The sequence below is a fragment of the Papio anubis genome, unplaced genomic scaffold (assembly GCF_008728515.1).
Source record: "Papio anubis isolate 15944 unplaced genomic scaffold, Panubis1.0 scaffold179, whole genome shotgun sequence".
Lineage (NCBI taxonomy): Eukaryota > Metazoa > Chordata > Mammalia > Primates > Cercopithecidae > Papio > Papio anubis.
Genome location: NW_022161789.1, coordinates 93,752 through 118,146, shown reverse-complemented (window position 1 = coordinate 118,146; position 24,395 = coordinate 93,752). Strand labels below are relative to the sequence as shown.

Below are 24,395 nucleotides of genomic sequence, written 5' to 3'. Positions count from 1 at the left end.
TAGACACACAGTAAGTTATTTCAGTAGTCTCATATTGGTGAACAGTTTGTGTCTAATCTTTTGCTGTTACAATCCATGAGTCAGAGAACAAACATCTATATACATCATTGTTCACAAATGAAGTATATTTATAGGATAAATGCATAGATGTGGAGCTGTTGGATTAAAGTGCATATACATTTTATAATTTTATAAATATTGCCAAAAGGTTCTCCGTAAAGATTGTACCAGTTTACACTTCCAAAAGCAACATATGCTTGTTTTCTCAACATTACTCCAACATTACTCTTAAAGACTGTGTTTCCTTTAGACTGCAAGCCCCAAGACTTCAAAGGTACTGCAAAAATCACCCTCGGCAAGAAGAATGGTAAGAAAAATAATTTCCTTTCCCTTCCATTAACTCCCTATATAGTCTTCTCTGGCAACATCCACCACATTTATGTATAATGTTTGTCATGAACTATCCTTCAAACTTGACATTTTCAATGTGGCACATAAAGGAATGGTAGAGGGACCTGACTGGCTGATGATTCAGAATGTGTGCCTGGGCCTCCTATACACAGCTACAATGTTGTGGAAAGTTATAGAAGGAACGAGATTATTACGATCATCGGTCAGTAGTGTCAGAGTGTGCAATCTATTGTATAGGGAGAGGCGTCTGCAGAGCTGATGAAATAGGACATAGACAATTAAAGGCGTACTTTAGGAGTACAGTCTTGGCTGCAATGAGCCTGGGACTTGGCCCCCATCCAGATGCAAATCCCTCAGTATCTTTTCCGGAACTCCTGCTCTCATGGTTCTTGCTGGTAATGTTAGGAGAATACTGTAAGAACTGACTCTGTTCTAAAATATTTTGTGTTAGTTCCTTAGGGCTGCCCTAACAAGGTACCACAAATGAGGTGGCATAAAACAATAGACATTTATGATTCTTTCACAGTTCTTGAGGCTGAAAGTCCAAAATCAGGGTGTCAGCAAGCTTGGCGCCTTCTGAAGCCTGTGAGAGAAGCACCTGCTTCTTGCCCCTCTTTTGCTTTTGGCGATGCCAGTAATCCTCGGCATTCCTCAGCTGGTCTCAGCCTCCATCTTCACATGGCGTTCTTTCTTGTGTCTCTTCTTATAAGGATGCAAGTCACTTGGGTTAAGGGCACACCCTACTGCAGTTTAGACCTCTTATGTAATGGCCTCATCTTAACTAATTACATCTGCAATGACGTATTTCCAAATAAGGTCACGTTTCGAGGTACTGAGGGGTTAGGGCTTCAATTTGTCTTTTGGGGAGACACAGTTCAGCCCATAACATATTTTTTCTAGGGTATCAATAGAATATTGATAGAATGTGACTCTAAGGAGTCCATTTATATAAATCATCTACATCAACAGCACTATCCTTTGAGAAGGTACAGATTTAAAACAATTAAGAGACACCATCTTTCCCACAGCCACTTACCCTGCTCTGCAGTGTTTTCAGTGCACTTTGAGGGGTCCCATTTCAAGTGCCCCTGTGGAATTGAATTCGGGCCAGCCACTCATGGCTGCTAACTAAAGAAAGAAGGTATTGGAGAAGCCATATTTTCTAATTGACTCTTAACATTCTCAAAAGGTTGGTCTTCTTAAAATATATTGAAGTACAGAATTCTGCTTAAAGCAGGGTCAGTTAGGAGTTTGTCCAAGAAATGCATGAATAGAAACATTTGATCTTTGTCATAACCCAGTTTTTCCCCCTCATGATTTTAAGTCATTGTAGCAAGACCTGCCCATGTGCAGTGAAAGTAAAATCCCAGGTTAAGCTTAGTCATGAGCGAGTCTCCAGCTGAGAAAGTAAGTAGTGTTCCATTCTGGTTAATGTTGATCATAGTGACGTGTTTTCCCAATTCAGAGTAGCACTGATTTTCATAGCTCTTAAGTGCATCATTGAGCTGATATTCACCCTAGTTTGACAGAATGTACTGAATTTCTCCTCCTTGGCAGTCTGACGTGCCGGAAGGAGTCATACGGGTCCATGCTCCACTTCTCTCCAAGGTGTCCATGGCCATTCAACTCAACAATCAAACCAAAGCCAAAGACATATTGGCAAAATTTCAATATGAAAACAGGTAAGTCAATGTGAATGAAGGTCTCTGCACAAGTAGGAAAACATTTACCAGACGAATAACTTTCTAGGCATTTACAAATTTGACCTTTTGTAAAATATAGAACCTGTTACTTTAGGGAGTTTACCAGTGGATTACTAGAATGAAAAGAGAATGAATGAAGTTAGATATATGATTGCTAACAACAAAAGTTGTTTTTCAAAGGAATTTCTAGAAATGGGATTCTTAATAGGTATTGTCTATCTTGGTAGCTTCATTTATTCAGTGAGTTTTACCTTTTATTTTATTTTATTTTATTTATTGAGCTGGAGTTTTGCTCTTTTTGCCCAGGCTAGAGTGCAGTTGCACAATCTTGGCTCACTGCAACCTGCACCTCCTGGGTTCAAGTGATTCTCCTCCCTCAGCCTCCCAAGTAGCTGGGATTACAGGCACGCACCACATGCCTGGCTAATATTTTTGTACTTTATTACTAGAGATGGGGTCTCACCATGTTGGCCAGCCTAGTCTCAAACTCCTGACCTCAGGTGATCCGCCCACCTTGGCCTCCCAAAGTGCTGGGATTAGAGGCATGAGCCACTGCGCCTGCCCGAGTTTTACCTTTTATTTGAATGAAAATATAGCAAGTTAGTTTTGTGGATATCTTGATAGTCCTTCAAGAATAACATTTTCCTAGGCTTGCATTGGCTTTAACATGCCTGTATCAGATAGAGATTATGTAGTTAAGTGGATACCATAGCTGTTACTTTCCTTAAAACATACTACTAATAATTCTTAGAATCAGGATGATACTTACAAAAATTCTTTTTGCAAATCTGCCATGGTCACCTTGAAGGGGCACAGATCATGATAATTTTTGTCTGGACATGCTTACTAAAGAATAAACATTTGTCTTCTGGTTTATAAAGGATGAGAAGTACTCGTTTATCCATTGTAGAGCATGTATGATTTGCTGTCTCTAGTAAGACTGATGGATGGGCCTTAAAATGAAAGCATTCCAGTCATGTTGAAAAGAAGTAGCCTTGTTGAGCAAAAAGCCAATTGAAAAAGTTAACATATTGCACAATTCCATTTGTATAACATTTTTGAAATTAAATTTTATTGTTGGAGGATAGATTAGTTGCCAGATGTTGGGAAGGTTGATTTGGGAGATGGTTTTGGTCACTAAAGGCCAACATGAAGGACCCTTATGGTGTTGGAACTTGTGGTGTTGGGATCTTATAACTGACCCTCTATAAAATTCTATTGCAATTAATACACACACACACACAAATGAGTACAAGTAAAACGGGGAAATCTGAATAAGATAGGTAGATTGTATTAATATCAGTATCCTGATTGTGACATTATGCTGTAGTTGTGTGAATTGCTATCATTGGGGAAAATGGCAGAATACAAAGAATCTCTCTGTATTATGTCTTACAACCACATGTGAATCTACAATTATCTCAATAAAATTTAAATTAAAAGAAAAACAAGTAGCCAGTAAAAGTCATCTATGGTATGAGGTCAGGATTTTCTACCATCAGGAGAAAAACTCAGGAGATGGGTGCACCAAAATCTCAGAAATTACCACTAAAGGGGGTAGTGGAAGGTAGGGGGTGGAGGAAGGCATAGCGACCGGAAAGGCATGCTGATGGCCTTGGAAGTTTTTTTTTCTTTTGGTATTAGATTATATGATGTGTTCACTTTGTGAAAATTCATCAAGTTGTGTACTTCTGACTTGTGCATTTTATGTATAATATATACACACACGTTAACCTGTTTCCCACTTGCCCCAACAATACTGCACTGAGAGCAAGCTGCACTTTCCTTCCTAAATGGGAAATGGGTTAAAAAAGAAGAGTAGACAGAGGTCAACAGGAGCCCCAAACATGTATTCCTCTTTGCTATTGGCCTGGACACCTCCACGTAGGCAGTCATATAGAGGCTTGAAATACCATTCAAGGGATTTGGGTATCCAATAGACTTCTAGTTACAGATAATAAATTAGAACCAATGACTCCTGATAGACTCAAATCTTTTATAACAACTTCTTCGAAAAATCTTAGTAACTCAGGAATGGAAAACCAAACATCATATGTTCTCGCTTGTAAGTGGGAGCTAAGCTATGAGGATGTAAGGCATAAGAATGACATAGTGGACTTTGGGGACTCAGGGGGAAGAGGGTGAGGAATAAAAGACTACAAATTGGGTTCATTGTATACTGCTTGGGAGATGCGCACACCAAAATCTCAGAAATTACCACTACATAATTTACTCTTGTAACCAAATACCTGTTCCCAAAAAACCTATGGAAATAAAAAACTTTTAAAATAATAATTTTAAAAAATTGTGCCCTATCCGTTCTCTTTACTTGTTAGAACTATGGCCTATTTCAGTTTAAGTGTTGTAAACTGGCCCTGATTTTGCGTCTTTCACTAGAGGCTTATTTCTGACTGCCTACTCAGACCCCCATGTGTTTAAGTTAAAACAGGAGGGAGAAGACCCATTCCTTTCAGGTACTCTCCCTTACAACTAGTAAACCCTGGACAGTAACACAACAAAAAGCAGAGAAAGACTCTGAAAGGTGGATAGACGAGGCCTTGAGAAATGACACGGGGGTGAGTTCTGGGAGTTTCCTTATCACCTCCCATGCATCCCAGACAGAACACTGTGGAAACTTCCAACCTGCAACTGACAATAGGCACAGATGAAAAAGAGCTCTAAGGAAAGCCTAGCCAAAGGATTAGGTAAAGGGGTGGCCCAACCACAGAAAACCTTTCTGGCAATATCTGCCCTACTCCAGCCAAACACCAACAGAAAAAACGCGCCACCGCCCCATGGTTTCAGTGGATCCAAGCAGGGAGTGGATCTGCCATCCACCACGTGCCACCTAACACAACCAGGTGGGTGGTCTGATTCCAAGCCAGGGTCGTGTCTGCAGGGTCCTGCAGTGAGCTAAGCTTTCCCCTTCACCCAGCAGCAATGAAACACAGTAGCAGTGAGGCAGTGCAAGGCAGGCCATTTAGCACAAGTGTCAGTAAGGCCCTGAGGGAGCTGAGCCTCTTCCCCCGACCATATGAGCAAAACTGAACAAGGCCGGCCAAAGCAGAGCTTACCTGTTGCCCTTACTAGTATCAGTCAGCCCCAGTGGGGAGCTGAGCCTCCACCTGACACCTGGTGGAAAGGGGTAAGATGTGGGAACAGTTGACACTCTGCTCCCTCCCCTCCTCTTTTCTGGTGTCAGTGGGGCCCAGTGAGGAGCTGAGCTTCACCCTCAGCCTGCAGCAACAAGGCAGTGTTAGCTTCTGTTTTCCACCACCCTGGTGGCAGCAGAGCCCAGCAGGGAGCTGATCTCACACTCCCAATTGGAGGTGAGGCAGAGCCAGTTGCTGTCCTGCTTTCAATGGGGCCCAGCAAGAAGCTGAACATACATGCCCACCCAGACCTTGTGCTAAACCTCAACAGGAAGACTACATGCCAAAAAATGAAGATTAAATAAGCCCCAGAGTCTCATCGTGTCATATCCAAAATGTTCACAATACAACCCAAAATCACTCATTAAGACAAAACCACAACATGAATGAGAAAAAAGAAACCACAATGTCAACACTAAACTAAATCAAATTTTAGAATTTTCTGACAAGAATGTTATAGCAACTGTCACAAAAAGTACTTCCACAAGCAATTATGAATTCTGAAACAAATGAAAAAGTAGAAAATATCAGCAAAGAAATAGATGTTATTTAAAAATACAACAAATGGAAATTTACAGAACTGAAAAATGCAAAAACTGAAGTAAAAAACTTGCTGAATGGGTGAAAAAACTTGTTCAGTAGTAGGGTGAAGATAATAGAGGATAGAATTAGCAAACTTGAGGACATATCAATAGTTTATCGATTATGAACAACAGAGAGGAAATAAACCAGAAAAAAAATGAACATAGCCTCAAGGACCTATGGGAGTCTAACAAGTGAGCTACATGTCATACAGAATCCCAAAAGGAGAGGAAATACAGAGTGAGACCTGTCAACTGTGAATTCTATATTCAGCAAAAATGTCCTTCTGGAAATGAGGGAGATATAAAGACATTCTCAGATGAAGGAAAACTAAGAGATTTGTTGCTAACAAATTGACCCATAAAGGATGGCTGAAGAAAGTTCTTTAAACAGAAAGGAAATTATAACAAGGCTTAGAACATCAGAAAGGAAAGGAGAACATCAGAGTGGGTACAAAGAGGGCTATAAACTATCCTACTTCTCATGCATTTTTAAAATCACATTTGGTGAGAGAAGCAAAAATTATATCATCTGATATATTGCTCATTGTATGTAGAGGACACACTTAAGACAATTACATTTTAAAATGGTGGTGCACCCCCACTCCCTAAATGTGGTCTATGCAGAGTGACTTCCTTCCAAAAACTAGTGTGTAAAAAGGGAAAAAGCAACTTTACACCGAAGAAATCTGACCTCAGTTAGGTGATCGGGTTAATATTAGCAGTGATGTCATGTTGATAATATCCAAGTACACCCTCGATACGATAAAAACAGTCCTTTATCTCCGTGGTCTTCCTCCAAGAACACATAATTCCAATCTAAACATGAGAAAAACATCAGAAAAATCCCAATTGAGGAACATTCTGTAAAATACCCTAGCAGTACTCCTTGAAACTGTTCAGGTCATCAAAACTAAGGCAACTGTGAGAAATTATCAGAGCAGTCTAAGGAGACCCAACTACTATATTAATTTCCCAGTGCTGCCATAACAAATGACCACAAATTGGGTAGCTTAAAAGGTGGAAATGTATTCTCTCACAGTTCAAGAGTCCAGAAGTCTGAAATAAAGATGTCAGCAGGTAGATTCCTTCTAAAAGCTCAGTGGGAGAAACTCTGCCATGCCTCCCTCGTAACTTTTGGTGGTTGACAGCAATCTTGGCATTCCATGGCTTACACATCATTTCAATCTCTTCTCCCATCTTCACATCATCTTTACTCATTTTAGGTGCCACCTAAATCCAGGATGATTTAGTCTCACGATCTTTAACTAATTACATCTCTAAATGCCCTATTTCCAAATAAGGTCAAATTATGAACTTCAGGACGGGCATGAATTTTGGGGGACACTCTTCAGCCCCCTACAATTATTAAATGTAATGTGAAATTCTGGATAGGATCCTTGAACTGAAAATGAATATTAGGTTAAAATGAAGGTAATCTGAATAAAGTATGGACTTTAGTTAATAATAATGTATCAATATTGGTTCATTAATTGTAACAAATATACTACATTAATATTAGATGTTTACAATGGGGGGAGCGGTGTGGGGCATATGGGATCTGCCTATACCATCTTCATAGTTTTTCTGTAAATCTAAAAGAGTTCTAAAATTAAATATTTATTTTAAAATTGTTTCCAGGATCTTACCAGTTTTTTTTAAAACTACCAGTTTTCAATGGTAAAATAATTTCAGAGTAAAATAGGTAAAATTTAGTTATGCCAGAATATCAGGATTATCTTTCCATTTTAAAAATGAAATCTATGCATGCATCAGTGGTCCTCCTTTAACTTACGTGATTTTGAATTCAAAGAACTGAGAATAAATAGAACTATCACACTCATTTGAATAGCTACTACCTTAAAAAAAAAAAAAGAAGAAAAAAACAATTGCTGGTGAGGATGAGAAGAAATCAGAAATCTTGTGCACCACTGGTGGGAAGTGGGGGTGTAAAAAATGCTACAGCCACTGTAGAAAACAGTATGGTGATTCCTCAAAACGTTACAAACAGAATTACCATATGATCCAGCAATTCCACCTGTGGGTACATGGCCAAAAAATTAAAAGCAGGACCTCATGGAGACATTTTACTCTCATGTTCACAGCATTATTCACAATAGTTAAAACATGGAAGCATCCTAAGTATTCATCAACAGATGAACGGATAAGCCAAATATGTATATACATATAAGGAAATACGATTCAGCCATAAAAAGGAAAGAAATTCTGACATATGCTGCAACATGGATGAACCTCAAGAACGTTATGCTGATGAAATAAGCCAGTCACAAGAGGATAAACACTATATGACTCCACTTAGTTATGGTCAGAATCATAGAGACAGAATAGAATGGTGGTTGCTAGGGCCTAAGAGGGAGGGGAAATGGGGAATTATTGTTTAATGGGCATACAGTTTCAGTTTTACAGATAAAACGAGTTCTGAAAACAGATGCTGGTTATGGTTGTTCAACATTATGAATGTATTTAATACCACTGAACTATACACTTAAAAATTGCTAATATAATATATTTTGTTATATGTATTTTACCATGATAGAAATATAAAAACTTTTAAAGGAATAAATATCATTAATTTTTAAGTGTGAGGATAAAAACTAATAAAAGTACATATCATTTATTAGTAAAACATCAATATCAGTAAACTGCAATAAGTTACACATGTTCTGTAATATCCAGAGAAACCACAAAGCCATACAAAGCAATATACTAAAAAATTATATAAATAAAACAAGATAGAATCCAGAAAGATAGGCTGAGCACGATGACTCATGCCTGTAATTCCAGCACTTTGGGAGGCTGAGGTGGGTGGATCACGAGGTCAGGAGTTCGAGATCAGCCTGGCCAACAGTGAAATGCCGTCTCTACTAAAAATACAAAAATGAGCCAGGCATGGTGGCAGTCACCTGTCATCTCAGCTACTTAGGTGTCTGAGGCAGGAGAATCACTTGAACCCGGGAGGCAGAGTTTGCAGTGAGCCGAAACCACACCACTGTACTCCAGCCTGGGTGACAGAGTGAGACTCCGTCTCAAAAATGAATACATAAATAAAATTTTAAAAATAAAATTATGTGGGATGCAACTAAAGCTGTGCTGAGAGAAAAATTTATAGCAGTAAATGCTTATGATAGAAATGAAAGATCTCAAATCCACTGTCCAAGTTCCTACCTCTAAAAACTACAAAAATAAGAGCAAAATATACCTAAAACAACCTGAAGGAAGAAATTAATAAAGATAAGCAGAAATAAGTGAAATTAAAAACAGGAAAATGATAAAGATCAGTGAAACAAAAAGTTGCTTTTTTAAAAAAGCAATAAAATTGATAAACTCCTAGAAAGACTAACAAAGATAAAGAGATGACACACATCAAGGATATCCAGTCAAATGGAGTATCACTGTACAGTACTTCCATTAAAGGGATAAAAAGGATTACTGTAACAACTTTACAGCTAATAAATTCAAAACTTAGAATGTACCAATTCCTCGAAAAACACTAATTACCAAAATACAACCAAAATGAAATTGACTAGCTGAATAGTGCTATAGCCATTAAAGAAATTGAATCTATAATTTTAAAGTTTTTAAAATCTCTGGAAGCCCAGATGGTTTTGCTGGAGAAAACTAGCAAATGTTTAAAGAATTAAGAGTAATCTAGAACAATCTTTTCTAGAAAATAGAAGAGGGAGGAATACTCCCTAACTCATTTTATGAAGCTTGTATTAATACCCTAATACCAAAAAATAAAAATTATATTAAAAAAAACAAAAGCCCTAGAGACCAATATCTCATAAATTTAGATTTTAAAAATTATCAGCAAAATAACAAATCTAACCTAGCATTTATTAAAAGAATTATATACCATAAACCAACGGATTTTTTTCAGGCATGCAAGGTTGATTTTACATTAAAAAATCAATCAATGTAATTAGTCATATCAACAGGAGAAAAACCATACGGTCATCTCAATTGATACAGAAAAAAAGCCTTTGACAAAATCCAGCACCGAGTCATGATAAAAACTCTCAGAAAACTAGAAAAAGAGGAGAACTTACTCAACCTGATAAAGATGATCTACAAAACCTACAGCTAACATCATACTTAACAATGAAAGATTGAATACTTTCCCTCTAAGAGCAAGAATAAGGATGCCCACTTTCATCAATCTCTTTCAACATACTTCTGGAATATTAAGTCACTGCAGTAAGGCAAAGAAAAGAAAAGGCACACAGGTTATAAAGGAAGAAATAAAATGGTCTCTATTTGCAGATGACCTGAATATCTACATTAAAAATTTCATAAAATAAAAACTTAAAAAGACCTAGAACTAATAAGTCAGTTCAGTAAGATCACAGGATACAAGATTAACACACAAAAATCAGTCACACTGGAATATTGGAATACATTTTAAATGTGGAAACCGAATTTAAAACCAAAAGTAAAAACACAATACCCTTTACAGTCACTCTAAAAATAAATACTTAAGCATGAACTTAAGTAAACCTTCACAGGATCTATACGTTGAAAATTACAAAATGCTGGTGAAAGAAATTAAAGAAGACCTAAAGAAATGGAGAGACATACCATTTTCATGGATTGGAAGATAACACGGTAAAGATATCAGTTCTCCCCAAATTGATCTATGGGTTTAATGCAATTCCTGTCAAAATTCCAGCAAGTTACTTTGTAAACATGCACAAGCTTATTCTAAAAATATATATGGAAAAGCGCAGGTGCTAGAATAAAATGATACTGAAAAAGAAGAACAAAGTAGGAGGAATCACTTTACTAGATATTAAGGCTGATTATATAAAAGGTAGAGTAATCAAGATAGTATGGTGCCGGTGGAGGGATAGACACTTAGATCAATGGAATAGAATAGAGAACCCAGAAACTGACCTACACAAATAGGCCCATCTGATTTTTAAAAGATTTTTATTGTAAACTATACATAACATAAAAGTCTGTTTTAACCATTTCAAAGGGACAGTTCAGCGGCACTAAGTACATTCACATTGTTGTGCAACCATCACCATCATTCATACCCAAAATCTTTTTTATCATCCCACACGGAGACTCTATCCCCATTCACCCTGCCTTTAGCCACTGGCAACCATTCTTCTCCTTTCTGTCTCTATGAATTTGGCTATTCCAGCAACTGATTTTGAGAAAAGTACAAAAGCAATTCGATGGAGGAAGCCTTTTCAGTAAATGGTGTTGAAGCAATGGACATCCATAGGCAAAAAATAAATAAACCTTGATCTAAACCTCACACCTATTCAAAAATTAACTCAAAACGGATCACAGACTTAAGTGTGTAGTGTAAAACTATAAAACCCTTAGAAAATAATGTAGGAGAAAATATTTGTGATCTAAAACTAAAGAGTTCTTAGAGCTTGACATCAAAAATGTGACCCATAAGAAATAAAATTGATAAATTAGACTTCATCAAAATGGAAAACTTACATTCTAAAAGACCATGTGAATAGGATGAAAAGACAAACTAAGGACTGGAATGAAGTATTTGCAAAACCACGTATCCAACAAAGGACTAGTATCTAGAATATATAAATAAAACACTCAAAATTCAACAGTTAAAAAAACAAACAATCCAGTTTGAAAGTGGGCAAAAGACATGAACAGACACTACCAAAGAGATACAGATTACATTTCACCAAAGAGATAAACAAATGGCAACTATGGAAAGATGTTCAACATCGTTGGCCATTATGGAAATGCTAATTAAAACCACAATTACATATGACTACACACCTGTGAGAATGGCTAAAATAAAAAATACTGACAACACCAAATACTGACAAAGATACAGAGAAACGGGGTCGCTCGTGCATTTCTGGCGGGAATGTCAATAGTGAGTCACTCCATGAAATAGTTTGGCAGTTTCTTAAACTAAATCTCCGGCTGCCATATGACCCAGCATTCACACTCCTGGGCATTTATCCCGAAGAAATGAATAGCATGTTCACACAAAAACCTGTACACAAATGCCGATGGCGGCTTTATTTACACAGTCAAAAACTGGCAAGGTTGGGGGGAAAAAGCCTAGGTGTCCTTCAGCAGGTGAGTGACTACAGAACTGGCTCCTCTATACCGTGGAATACTACTCAACAATAAAAATGCAGCAACTTGGGTGGATCTCTAGGGATTTATGCCAAGTTGGAAAAAAAAAAAAAAAGCTAGTACAAAAATGTGTCATACTGTACGTTTCCATTTGTTTAACCTTTGTGAAATGACCAATTTATAGAACTGTAGAATAGGGTAGTGCTGCCGGGGTAAGGGATGGGGATAGGGTAGGATGGGGAGAAGGAGTGAATGTGGCTATAAAGGGGCAGCAGGGGGTGCCTTGTGGGGCTGGAAATGTTCTGCATCTTCCCTGAATGGGTGTCAACATTCTGGTCGTGATACTGCACTAGAGTTTTATGAGATGTTGCTATCGAGAGAAATCGGTATAGGGTGCGCAGGATGCGCTTTTATTATTTCTTACAACTACGTGTGAATCTACAGCATCTCAAATGAAAGTTCGATTAAACCAAAAAAACAACAAAAAAAGAGGGCACACTTGCATCTTCCTCACAGTGGAGAGGCCAGGACAATTATTGAAGGAACCAAGCTGAAAGTCGCTCCTTGATGGGGATGGAGGTCAGCGATAGTCTTTTAGACTCTTCTAACCCAGCATTCTAGTCTGGGGTGGAAAAATTAAATTGAGTGGTAGTTTCCTGTGACTTTATTTTATTTTATTTTATTTTCAAGATGGAGTTTCGCTCTGTCGCCCAGGCTGGAGTGCAATGGCGTGATCACCACCCACTGCAACCTCCTCTTACCGGGTTCAAGCAATTCTCCTGCCTCAGCCTCCCGGGTAGCCGGAACTACAGGCACATGCCACCACGCTCAGCTAATTTTTTGTATTTTTAGTAAAGACGGGGTTTTGCCATGTTAGCCAGGCTGGTCTCGAACTCCTGACCTCAGATGATCCGCCTGCCTCAACCTCCCAAAGTGCTAGAATTACAGGCATGAGCCACCGTGCCCGGCCGTGACTTGCTTTTATTAAGGGGCACAGACTTGCAATGAAGTCAGCCTTAGACACCTTGCAAAGCATGAGGCAAACTGAGAAATGTGACATGGGCTGATAATCCCATTCAATTTTTTGGCAAATGCAGAAATAAAACCTGACTTCTTTTGGATTGAGAGTAATGCGGCCAATGACAAGGCAGTATTAAACATGCAGCTGCTCCGTGGCCAGCCTTGATGTGTCAGTAACAGTAACTACCCTGAAATGGTGCTGGCAGCTGTGGCCTCAGTGGGCTCTATGTGGTGGAGCACTGCGGCTTCCCAACCTGGTGGGTGCAGTCCCGTCCTCCCGGGGCCTCAGCTTCTTGTCTGTGCCAGACAGAAAAACAATTGTTTTTATCATAACTTCAGTCATGATACAGTTTTGTGGGATATATTTCGTCAAGGTAGAATGAAGTATTTTTTGCCTGGTTGTTTAACATGCACTTTTACCTCAGATCAGGATAGAGTGCTAAAATTACATTACTTTCTCTTTTTTTTTCAGTCATGGTTCATCAGAATGTATTAAGATTCAGAACCAAAGGTTATATGAAATTGGAGGAAATATAGGTAAGCACACTGTAATAATTTCTACTGCTCAATTCTCTGATTACTCTAAAAGAAATATGTTGATATTACCATAAAGGTATATTTTCTAAATCTCTTAGATAAAAACTAAAAATCAGTAGGTTTCTGATACTTTTATCTCGTGAGAACAGTTGCACAACTTTTCTAAAATATTTTCAAAATTTAAATGAGAATATTTTAGTGTTGATATGAAGTAAGCTTGGATCTTTTCCTGTTTTGTTATTGTTGTTGTTGTTTTTGTTTTGTTTTGTTTTGTTTTTGAGATGGAACCTTGCTCTGTTGCCCAGGTTGGAATGCATTGGCGTGATCTTGGCTCACTGCAACCTCTACCTCCCAGGTTCAAGTGATTCTCCTGCCTCAGCCTCCCTAGTAGCTGGGATTGCAGGTGCCCACCACCATGCCCAGACAATTATTTTATTTTTAGTAGAGATGGGGTTTCACCATGTTGGCCAGGCTGCTCTCGAACTCCTGACCTCAAGTGATCCGCCCACCTCGGCCTCCCAAAGTGCTGAGATTACAGGCGTGAGCCCCTGTGCCTCGCTGGCCTGGGTCTCTTCAATAGTGATCCGCCCACCTCGGCCTCCCAAAGTGCTGAGGTTACAGGTGTGAGCCACCGCGCCTCGGTGGCCTGGGTCTTTTCAATGTGACTTGAAGTTGGAAAGTCTCTCTGGAGACTCGATGCAAAACAAAGCGGAGAAGACTGTAAGAACTTTCGGAGGCATGACACCATTTTGATTAACTTCCCTGTTTTCACTCTCCTCCCAAATTCATTCTTTCTATTTCCCTGGGGGAGCAGGGGAGGAATCAACAAAACTTCCCCGCTTGGTCTGTGAATATCTTCACAGTCCCATGGGCGCTCTGTGCTCCCACTGAGGGCAGCACCTCCTCTCGCCAGCACCCTCCGCTCTCCGACACCATCAACCTTTCCCTCCCAGCTGCAGCATCTCCATCTGCATTTAAAAAACTGGCAATTTCCCTCCCCTTTACAAAATTCTTTCTTGACCCCCTTTAAGTCTACTCCCGTTTCTCTGTTCCACCTTACAGCAAAAGCTTCTGGAATCAGTGTCTACACTCCAATTTCTTCCTCCTTGTTCTCTCTTGAAGCCACTCCAGGCACGCTCTGTCCCTCAGCACTTACACCAGAATCGCCCTCTTGTCATGGTCACCACACAACTCGTCTGTTTTTAGAACTGCCTGAGTTGATCTTTCCCTCCTTTGAAGAACACTTTCTTCACCTGACTTCAAGGACGCCCTAAGCTTCTGACTGTCTTCCCACTTTTCCTGGCTGTGCTGCTGGAGCCCCTGTGCCCCTTATTTCTTGTCCTCTCAGCCTCTCAAGGTTGGAGAACGGTAGGGTTCAGTCCTCGGAACTCTCCTCTCTTTGCACTTACCTTCCTTGGCGAGCTTAATCCATCTCACTGCTTTAAATCCACCCGTATGTGGATGCCCCTGAAATTTCTATCCCACGGGTCCCTTCAAACACTAAACCTGTAAATACAATCACCTGGCAGGCTTGGATTTGGGGCCTCTGCATGTGCTCTGACTTTTCCCCAGGATGCCCTCCCTCCAGACAGCCTCACTTCTCAGTCCCTGGCCTCTGCCAGGTCTTTGCCGATAAATCAGCTTCTCAGCAAGACCCCCCTTTCCTCACACCCTCCCGAACATGCCTTCCATGCTTGGCCTTTCTCTCATGTTCTTATCACCAGCGGACTTACTTGATATTATATGTGTTTGTTAGTTGCCTTATGCTGCTCTTAGAATGTTTTTGACTGATACATGGCTGTAAACCCAGCCCCTGGAATAATGCCTGGCACATGATTAATATTTGGTAAGTGAATGAATCAAACAACTGAGCATGCAGGCAGCTCTTGGTAGTTTTGTTTGAGACTTCAGCATACGTTTCAAGCACACTGCACGTAAAGACTTTCGAATACGTTTGCCCCAGGGAATGATGATCTTTTAGTTGTTACCATTTTGGGATTTCCTACCTATGGGCTTCACTACGGATGTAGTGAAGAAACAAAATGACCATTCCTAAAACGAACTTGACTTGAATCTTCTCTAGCTCTGGTCAAGTACCTATCTATAAAACCACTGGAGGACATGTATTAGCATATGAATGATGAGTTTATACCTGAAAAAAGTTCTTGCCATAGTTTTCTTTTTTCTTTTTTTGGAGACAGGATCTCACTCTGTCACCCAGACTGGAGTGCAGTAGTACGATCTTGGCTCACTGCAACCTCGGCCTCCCGGGTTCAAGTGATTCTCCTGCCTCAGCCTCCCCAGTAGCTGGGATTATAGGCACCTGCCACCACACCTGGCTAATTTTTGTATTTTTAATAGACATGGGGTTTCACCATGTTGTCCAGGCTGGTCTCAAATTCCTGACCTCAAGTGATCTGCCCGCCTCAGCCTCCCAAAGTGCTGGAATTACAGGTGTGAGGCACCGCACCCAGCCCTTGCCATAATTTTCTAATTGATGCCATGAAGCAAGGGAACAATTTGCCTGTGATGGTATGTCTGCTTTCTTCCACAATTTCACATGAGATTTATTTGATATACCCATACTTCACAGTCTTAAAGAAAGAAAAAAAAAAAAAAAAAAAAAAGGAAGGGAGAGAGGGAGAAGAGGGAAGAAGAGTTTGTTAAGAAACCTTAACATATGTCTACTTACTTTGGCCAAGAGAACTATATTAACCTTATTTGAACCTCACAAACACACACATACACATGTGTGCACACGCACGCACACACACACACAAATGTACACTTATTCTCTGATCTTTTTCTTTTAGGAGAGCATTGCTTGGATCCAGATGCTTATATATTGGATGTGTATCGTATAAATCCTCAAGCAGAATGGGTGATTAAACCCCAACCAAGTTCTTAAAATATCCTCAAGATAGCTGCTATCATGTATTATATGCCAAAAAGATCCTACATTTTGGTAGGGAAAAAACAACACTGTGTTTGACATATTTGTTCCTACAGCCTTCTCAGTATTTCTGGCCCTCCGCAGTGGACATTGTCAGCATGAACTATGGAAGGGGCACTGGTTCACCAATTCAGTTGAAGCTTTCTCATGATATTTTTTTTTTATAAAAGTAAAGGAAAGATGATGTGGTCCTTCCAGAAGAAAGACCAATCTAGAATATGGAACTCTAATCACTTCTAGTATTTCAGCTTCCTAGCAGAAATGAACTTGGCCCTAGACCGAGGGATAAGCAATGTTCTTTATGTAGCCAATGCTACCCAACGAAAGAGGTGAAAGAGACCATTTTTATACTTAATGTACATGTTTGACTTTTTGAGCAAGAATGCCAGAAATAGCCTTCATTTCTACCCTGCAAAATAATCCAGATGTGCTTTTTAAAGAGAATCGGTTTCTAAAGTGAAACATATAATATTTATGCTCTGACTGACTCCTGAATTGGAGGAGGAAGAACTTCTGTTTAAAGAAAACTGTACTGTTATGTACATCAGGCTGTGTATTGTGACTGTCAGCATTCTGGTGCAAATGAACTGTTCTCTATCATCGACTGTGGAAAATTGATACTTTTAAAGCATATTCTTCTATGAGCACAGGTCCTCCTAGTGAAGCTTAGTTTGACAAAGGGTGTCATATGTATTAACATTCACAGAGCCTCTATTTTCTCATTATGGTTATGGTGCTCAGTATCTTTCCAAGTGCCAGGCACAGGCTTCCTTTTCTGATCAAACGTACCATTTTTTTATATTTCACAACTATAGACAGTCACTTCTGCAGTCCCAGTTTAAAAATGCAGAACTGCTTTATCCAAGAATGCTGAAAAATACTGTTCTATCCGGGTTTTATAAACTATAAAAGCAGATTTTGCTTTTGTTTGTTAATCATAAGCATGGCCGAGCATCGTGGATTAGCCTGAGGCTTAAAATCAGATACCTGTCTGGTAAGATGACCACTATCTCACTATCAAGAGCCTGCAGAGCCATATTCCAGACCTGTGACCGCCCAAAACACATAGTCCCCACATTTCTAATTTGGAGCAAATCTAAAAGGTTCTGAGGGATTGGACAGCTCTGCCTTTCCTCTTGAGACTGTGGATATAGTCCTTCTCGGATTAGCTGGAAATGCGGACAGAGTTCTCATTTATCCCAGACAAGATTTTGATGAATTTATATTGGTTGTAATGAGGCCCAAATGACTCTCTCTTAACAATTTAAGCAGTAGACAGAGTTGCTCACAAATACCAAAAACATCTTTTTGTCTACTTCGCAGGTCTCCAAACGTGGTAATATTTAAGCCCATTTGTAGAAGAAATCTTTTATATGCTATATTACACTTTGATATCTATATGAAACTATATGATAGATATCTATATGATATCTATATGAAATATATTGCTTATATTAAAACATGTAGATAACTTGCTGGAATTTAGGATTTTGTTATATTTTTATAGAAAACACAAGATCCATTCATTTGATTTGTTCATTTGAGAATTTTTTTTTTTTTTTTTGCCTGAAAACCCATTAAAAGGAAACGTGCCTTCTGCATAAGTTTTATATTTATTCCTACATTTTATTCATTTTTAACGTATGGGCAATTGGTGGCACGTGGCTACATCATGAATTTCTAGAGTCTGAAAAAAATGCTGTCATCATTTTTGCAATTCAGACAACAGGGGTAAACATTTTACTTTATGTAATTGCCACGTCCCAAGATGTAAAATGGCAGTAATTTATGACCACATATGGAAGAAATTCTTCAAACAGCTACCTTATGTTTCTGCATGTATATGAAAACTGAGTGATATTTCTCAGTGTATTTCCTTTCATTCAAATAGTTCAATTCTGTTGTGTTTATATAGATAATTCACAAATCTGTTCATTAAATTTTTTATTTGAGAATTTTTATTTCTTTTGACCAAAAACACATTAGAACCTGTGAGTAAATTCTGAAGGTTTTAAGATTTACTTCAGTTTGTCATCAGTTTCAAATAAATCCCTAATAGGTAACAGGTAAAATACAGTTTCTTGTCCACTTTCATGTGGTTTTACATGGCAGAGACTTAGCTGAGTCAATAAGTATAATCACTCTAGTTTATTCAAGGATGTTTGACAACTTTCAACTTCCATATATATATACACACACACACACACACATATATATATATACACACACACACACACACACACACACACACACACACACACATATATATACACACACACACACACACATATATATACACACACACACATATATATACACACACACACACACACATATATATACACACACACACACATATATATATATATATGGAAGGCCATGTCAATACTAGTATCATTGGATATAACTTTTATTCTTAATCAGAGGGCGAATTGATTAGAGAAGAATTTTTAGTAGATACACAGACTAATATTTGTGTGATTAAAGAGGTTCTTTTGACCAATTTTATTCTTCAGAATAAACAAACCCCTACAGTTAAAATGCAAAGATGCCTCTCATCTAAGTATTGAAAGAATTTTTGCCTTATCAAGAGTTGTTTTTTAAAAGTTTAATGAATTCATTGCAATTCTTTGCAAACAAAAGAAGGGCAGATAATGGGCTTCTACATGCTATCCTTAAGAGCTTCTCCCCTCTCACCCATTCCTAGTGCTCTTGGTATACACTTGGGAAAATTATGTCCTCCAGGAGACAGTGCTAGAGGGAACTGACATTTTAGGAATGCTAATTCAGAAAAAAATCCTAGAGTTGATTCATTTTTTCCCTCCATTCTGCAAAAGAAGATCCCTTTGTTACGCAGCTCACTTGGGAATATGATTCTTGGAGTCAGTGATCTCTAAACAAACTGGATTATCAACTATTTACAACGTCTATACAGTATAAACTACCTCACTCGCCTTTCTTGGGAAAAAAAATGAATGGACTTTAACAATTGTTGTTACAAACTGTGCCTGAATCTTATTATTTAAATCCCTTCAATTAGCTTTCAGTGTATGTTTAATAATATACATTTAATGACGAAAAACTTTTTCAGCAAAGCTTTAAAAGCAGAAATACTGTGTCACTGTGATCTGTGTGGTATACTCTGAGAATTCTGTGCCCTGCTCATTGTCTTGAGTTTCTAACCACGTGCAGACGCGAGTGTTCAGGAGTAGGAATTAATGTCCATCTTTTCTTTCAGGCATTTTCATCTGGTGTCCACCTATTTCACTTGACTGAAAGCTCACATGAGTTAAAATGTCCCTTCTTCCTAGCGGGCGTATTTCAACTGTTCTTCATAAACGTTTATTTGCCTTAAAAGACTTTGTGTTAAGGGATTAAATAGTTTCTCTGACAGGCAGTTTTTAACTATTTTCTACAAATAAAAATAATACGACATGGGATTAGAGTGTGTGTTTTCAAGCATTTTTAACAGTTTTACACACTTACATACACCTTAATTAAAAATTTGTTTCTGTCAGACATTTACCAACTATTTTCTAAAACTAATTTGATTGACAAATCATGACACTAGAAAACACCAATGTTTTAAGTCTTTGCCCATCTCAAAAGCTAATAATGATTCTTCTGTTCCATCAGCTTTCATTGTTAAGTAGAATATGTATGTTGCATTTTATCCTTAAGAAATAAAGAGAAAAACACTAAAAACATTGTATGAGAATTCTTCTACTTGGCTATTCGAAGGGCACAGTGATGCTAGGGATGATTTTTGCCTTAAGGAAATATTTGGCAATACCTGGAAACAGATGTTTCCAAATGTTCTTGTTTTTGAAGAGTAACTTACCAGGTTCTCACCACCAGGGGGTGAGAGGGCGCTGCCAGCCTCTGGTGAGTGAGAAGCCAAGGATGCTGCCGATCCCACTCCAGTGCACAGGACAGCCCTGCAACATAGAATTATCCAGCCTGGCCCTGGCACAGTGGCTCACACCTGTAATCCAGCACTTTGGGAGGTGAGGCGGGTGGATCACCTGAGGTCGGGAGTTCGAGACCAGCCTGGCCAACATGGTGAAACCCCATCTTTAGTAAAAATACAAAAATTAGCCAGGCGCAGTGGTGTGTGCCTATAATCCTAGCTACTCGGGAGGATGAGGCAGGAGAATCACTTGAACCCAGGAGGCGGAGGTGGCAGTGAGCCAAGATGGTACCACTGCACTCTAGCCTGGAAGAAACAGCAAGACTCCGTCCAAAAAAAAAAAGAATTATTCAGTAGTGCCAAGATTGAATAAATGTGCCCTGAGATAACAAATAAGGTAAGAGTGTCTGTTTTTGCTATTTTTGTTTAACACTGTACAGGAGATCCTATCTAGGGCTATAAGTCAAGAAAAGGCAAAAAGTGTTGAAGAAGTATAAAAATGTTTAATTTGCAGATATGACTATATGATTATGTAAAGGAAATCATAAGGAATTAATAGTTAAAATTACTAGAAGTAATAAGTACATTTAGCAACATCACAGGATACAAGGTCATTCACAAAAATCAATTGTGTTCCATGTATTAGCTATAAAGACAGCTGGGAAAGAAAATTATAAAAGCAATACCACTTACAATAGCATCAACAAATATAAAATATAGAAAAATAAATTTAGTGCAAGATAAGCAGGGCCTAATTACTGAAAACTATAAACATTGCCAAGGGAAATTAAATATGAACTCAATGAATGGAAGGATAGTCCACGTTCCTGAATTGCAAGACTCAATGTTGTTAAGGCATGCATTCTCCCCCAAAAGGATCTGCAGACACAACGAAATCCAAATCAAAATTCCAGGAGTCTTTTTTGTTGTAGAAATTGAGAAGCTGATTTTAAAATGTATATGGAGACTGTCTGGGGGCGTGGTTCCAAGACAGCTGAATAGAACAGCTCCAGCCTTCAGCTCCCAGCGTGAGCGACACAGAAGACAGGTGATTTCTGCATTTCCAACTGAGGTACCAGGTTCATCTCATGGGGGCGTGTCAGACAGTGGGTGCAGCCCACCGAGCAAGAGCCGAAGCAGGGCAAGGCATCGCCTCACCCGGGAAGCACAAGGGGGAAGGAAATTCCCTTTCCTAGTCAAGGGAAACTGACACACAACACCTGGAAAATTGGGTCACTCCCACCCTAATACTGCGCTTTTCCAAGGGTCTTAGCAAATGGCACACGAGGAGATTATATCCTGTGCCCAGCTCGGAGGGTCCCACGCCCACACAGCTTCCCTCATTGCTAGCACGGCAGTCTGAGATCTAACTGCAAGGCAGCAGCGAGGCTTCGGGAGGAGCACCTGCCATTGCTGAGGCTTGGGTAGGTAAACAAAGCTGCGGGAAGCTCAAGGAGGCTTGTCTGCCTCTGTAGACTCTACCTCTGGGGACAGGGCATAGCCAAACAAAAGGCAGCAGAAACCTCTATAGATTTAAATGTCCCTCTCTGACAACTTTGAAGAGAATAGTGGTTCTCCCGGCACAGAGTCTGAGATCTGAGAACAGACAGATTGCCTGCTCAAGTGGGTCCCTGACCCCTGAGTAGCCTAACTGGGAGACACTCCCCACTAGGGTCAGACTGACACCTCACACCTCACACGGCCAGGTACCCCTCTGAGATGAAGCTTCCAGAGGAACGATCAGGCAGCAACATTTGCTGTTCAGCAATGTTCACTCTTCTGCAGCCTCCGCTGCTGATACCCAGGCAAACAGGGTCTGGAGTGGACCTCTAGCAAACTCCAACAGACCTGCAGCTGAAGGTCCTGACTGTTAGAAGGAAAACTAACAAACAAAAAGGACATCGACACCAAAACTCCACTTGTACGACACCATCATCAAAGACCAAAGGTAGATAAAACCACAAAGATGAGGAAAAAACAAAGCCGAAAAACTCAAAATTCTAAAAATCAGAGTGGCTCTCCCCCTCCAAAGGAACACAGCTCCTCACCAGCAATGGAAGCAAACTGGATGGAGAATTACTTTGACTAGTTGAGAGCAGGAGGCTTCAGATGATCAAACTTCTCCGAGCTAAAGGAGGAAGTTCGAGCCCATCACCAACAACCTAAAAACCTTGAAAAAAGATTTGACGAATGGCTAACTAGAATAACAAATGTAGAGAAGTCCTTAAATGACCTGATAGAGCTGAAAAGTATGGCACGAGAATTATGTGACAAATGCACAAGCTTCAGTAACCGATTCGATCAACTGGAAGAAAGGGTATCAGTGATTGAAAATCAAAGGAATGAAATGAAGCGAGAAGAGAAGTTTCGAGAAAAAAGAGTAAAAAGAAACAAAGCCTCTAAAAAATACGGGATTATGTGGACACACCAAATCTATGTCTGATGGGTGTACTTGAAAGTGACGGGGTAAACGGAACCAAGTTGGAAAACACTCTGCAGGATATTATCCAGGAGAACTTCCCCAACCTAGCAAGGCAGGCCAACATTCAAATTCAGGAAATACAGAGAATGCTACAAAGATACTGCTCAAGAAGAGCAACTCCAAGACACGTAATTGTCAAATTCACCAAAGTTGAAATGAAGGAAAAAATGTTAAGGGCAGCCAGAGAGAAAGGTCGGGTTACCCACAAAGGGAAGCCCATCAGACTAATAGCAGATCTCTTGGCAGAAACTCTACAAGCCAGAAGAGAGTGGGGGCCAATATTCAGCATTCTTACAGAAAAGAATTTTCAACCCAAAATTTCATATCCAGCCAAACTAAGTTTCATACATGAAGGAGAAATAAAATCCTTTATAGACAAGCAAATGCTGAGAGATTTTGTCACCATTAGGCCTGCCCTACAAGAGATCCTGAAGGAAGCACTAAACATGGAAAGAAACAACCGGTACCAGCCACTGCAAAAACATGCCAAAATGTAAAAACCATCGATGCTAGGAAGAAACTGCATCAACTAATGAACAAAATAACCAGCTAAAACATAATGACAGGATCAAGTTCACACATAACAATATTAAGCTTAAATATAAGTGGGCTAAATGCTCCAATTAAAAGACACAGACTGGCAAATTGGATAAAGAGTCAAGACCCATCAGTTTGCTGTATTCAGGAGACCCATCTCAAGTGCAGAGACACACATAGGCTCAAACCAAAGGGATGGAGGAAGATCTACCAAGCAAATGGAAAACAAAAAAAGGCAGGGGTTGCAATCCTAGTCTCTGATAAAAACAGACTTTAAACCAATAAAGATCAAAAGAGACAAGGCAATTACATAATGGGAAAGGGATCAATTCAACAAGAAGAGCTAACTCTCTTAAATATATATGCGCCCAATACAGGAGCACCCAGATTCATAAAGCAAGTCCTTAGAGACTTACAAAGATACTTGGACTCCCACACAATAATAGTGGGAGACTTTAACACCCCACTGTCAACATTAGACAGATCAACGAGACAGAAAGTTAACAAGGATATCCAGGAATTGAACTCAGCTCTACACCAAGTGGACCTAATAGACAACTACAGAACTCTCCACCCCAAATCAACAGAATATATGTTCTTCTTAAAACCACATCACACTGATTCAAAAATTGATCACATAGTTGGAAATAAAGCACTCCTCAGCAAGTGTAAAAGAATAGAAATTATAACAAACTGTCTCTTAGATCACGGTGCAATCAAACTAGAACTCAGGATTAAGAAACTCAATCAAAACTGCTCAACTACATGGAAACTGAACAACCTGCTCCTGAATGACTACTGGGTAAATAACGAAATGACGGCAGAAATAAAGATGTTCTTTGAAACCAATGAGAACAGATACAACATACCAGAAACTCTGGGACACATTTAAAGCAGTGTGTAGAGGGAAACTTATAGCACTAAATGCCCACAAGAGAAAGCTGGAAAGATCTTAAATTGACAACCTAACATCACAATTAAAAGAACTAGAGAAGCAAGAGCAAACACATTCA

The 24,395-nt window shown here is 39.3% G+C and overlaps 1 protein-coding gene and 1 long non-coding RNA gene across 15 annotated transcripts in view; one reads left to right on the top strand and one right to left on the bottom strand.

Annotated features, from left to right (window-relative positions):
- The window catches only part of LOC116272741 (rho GTPase-activating protein 28-like), a 62,096-nt gene extending 44,727 nt beyond the window's left edge, over nt 1-17,369 (top strand). For all 6 annotated transcript variants that reach the window (XM_031661511.1, XM_031661512.1, XM_031661513.1 and 3 more), the window contains 4 exons: nt 311-367; nt 1,969-2,093; nt 13,436-13,500; nt 16,314-17,369. In XM_031661511.1, the coding sequence (XP_031517371.1) occupies nt 311-367; nt 1,969-2,093; nt 13,436-13,500; nt 16,314-16,408 (342 nt within the window). In that variant the 3' untranslated portion in view covers nt 16,409-17,369. The remainder of the gene's footprint in view (nt 1-310; nt 368-1,968; nt 2,094-13,435; nt 13,501-16,313) is intronic.
- Nucleotides 1-24,395, bottom strand: part of LOC103879561 — a 59,062-nt gene that overhangs the window by 20,582 nt on the left and 14,085 nt on the right. For 7 of the 9 annotated variants that reach the window (XR_002518615.2, XR_002518612.2, XR_001897196.3 and 4 more), the window contains one exon: nt 6,542-6,666. The exons of the other annotated variants lie outside the window; for them this stretch is intronic. This is a non-coding gene — a long non-coding RNA (uncharacterized LOC103879561). The remainder of the gene's footprint in view (nt 1-6,541; nt 6,667-24,395) is intronic. 9 annotated transcript variants of the gene reach the window in all.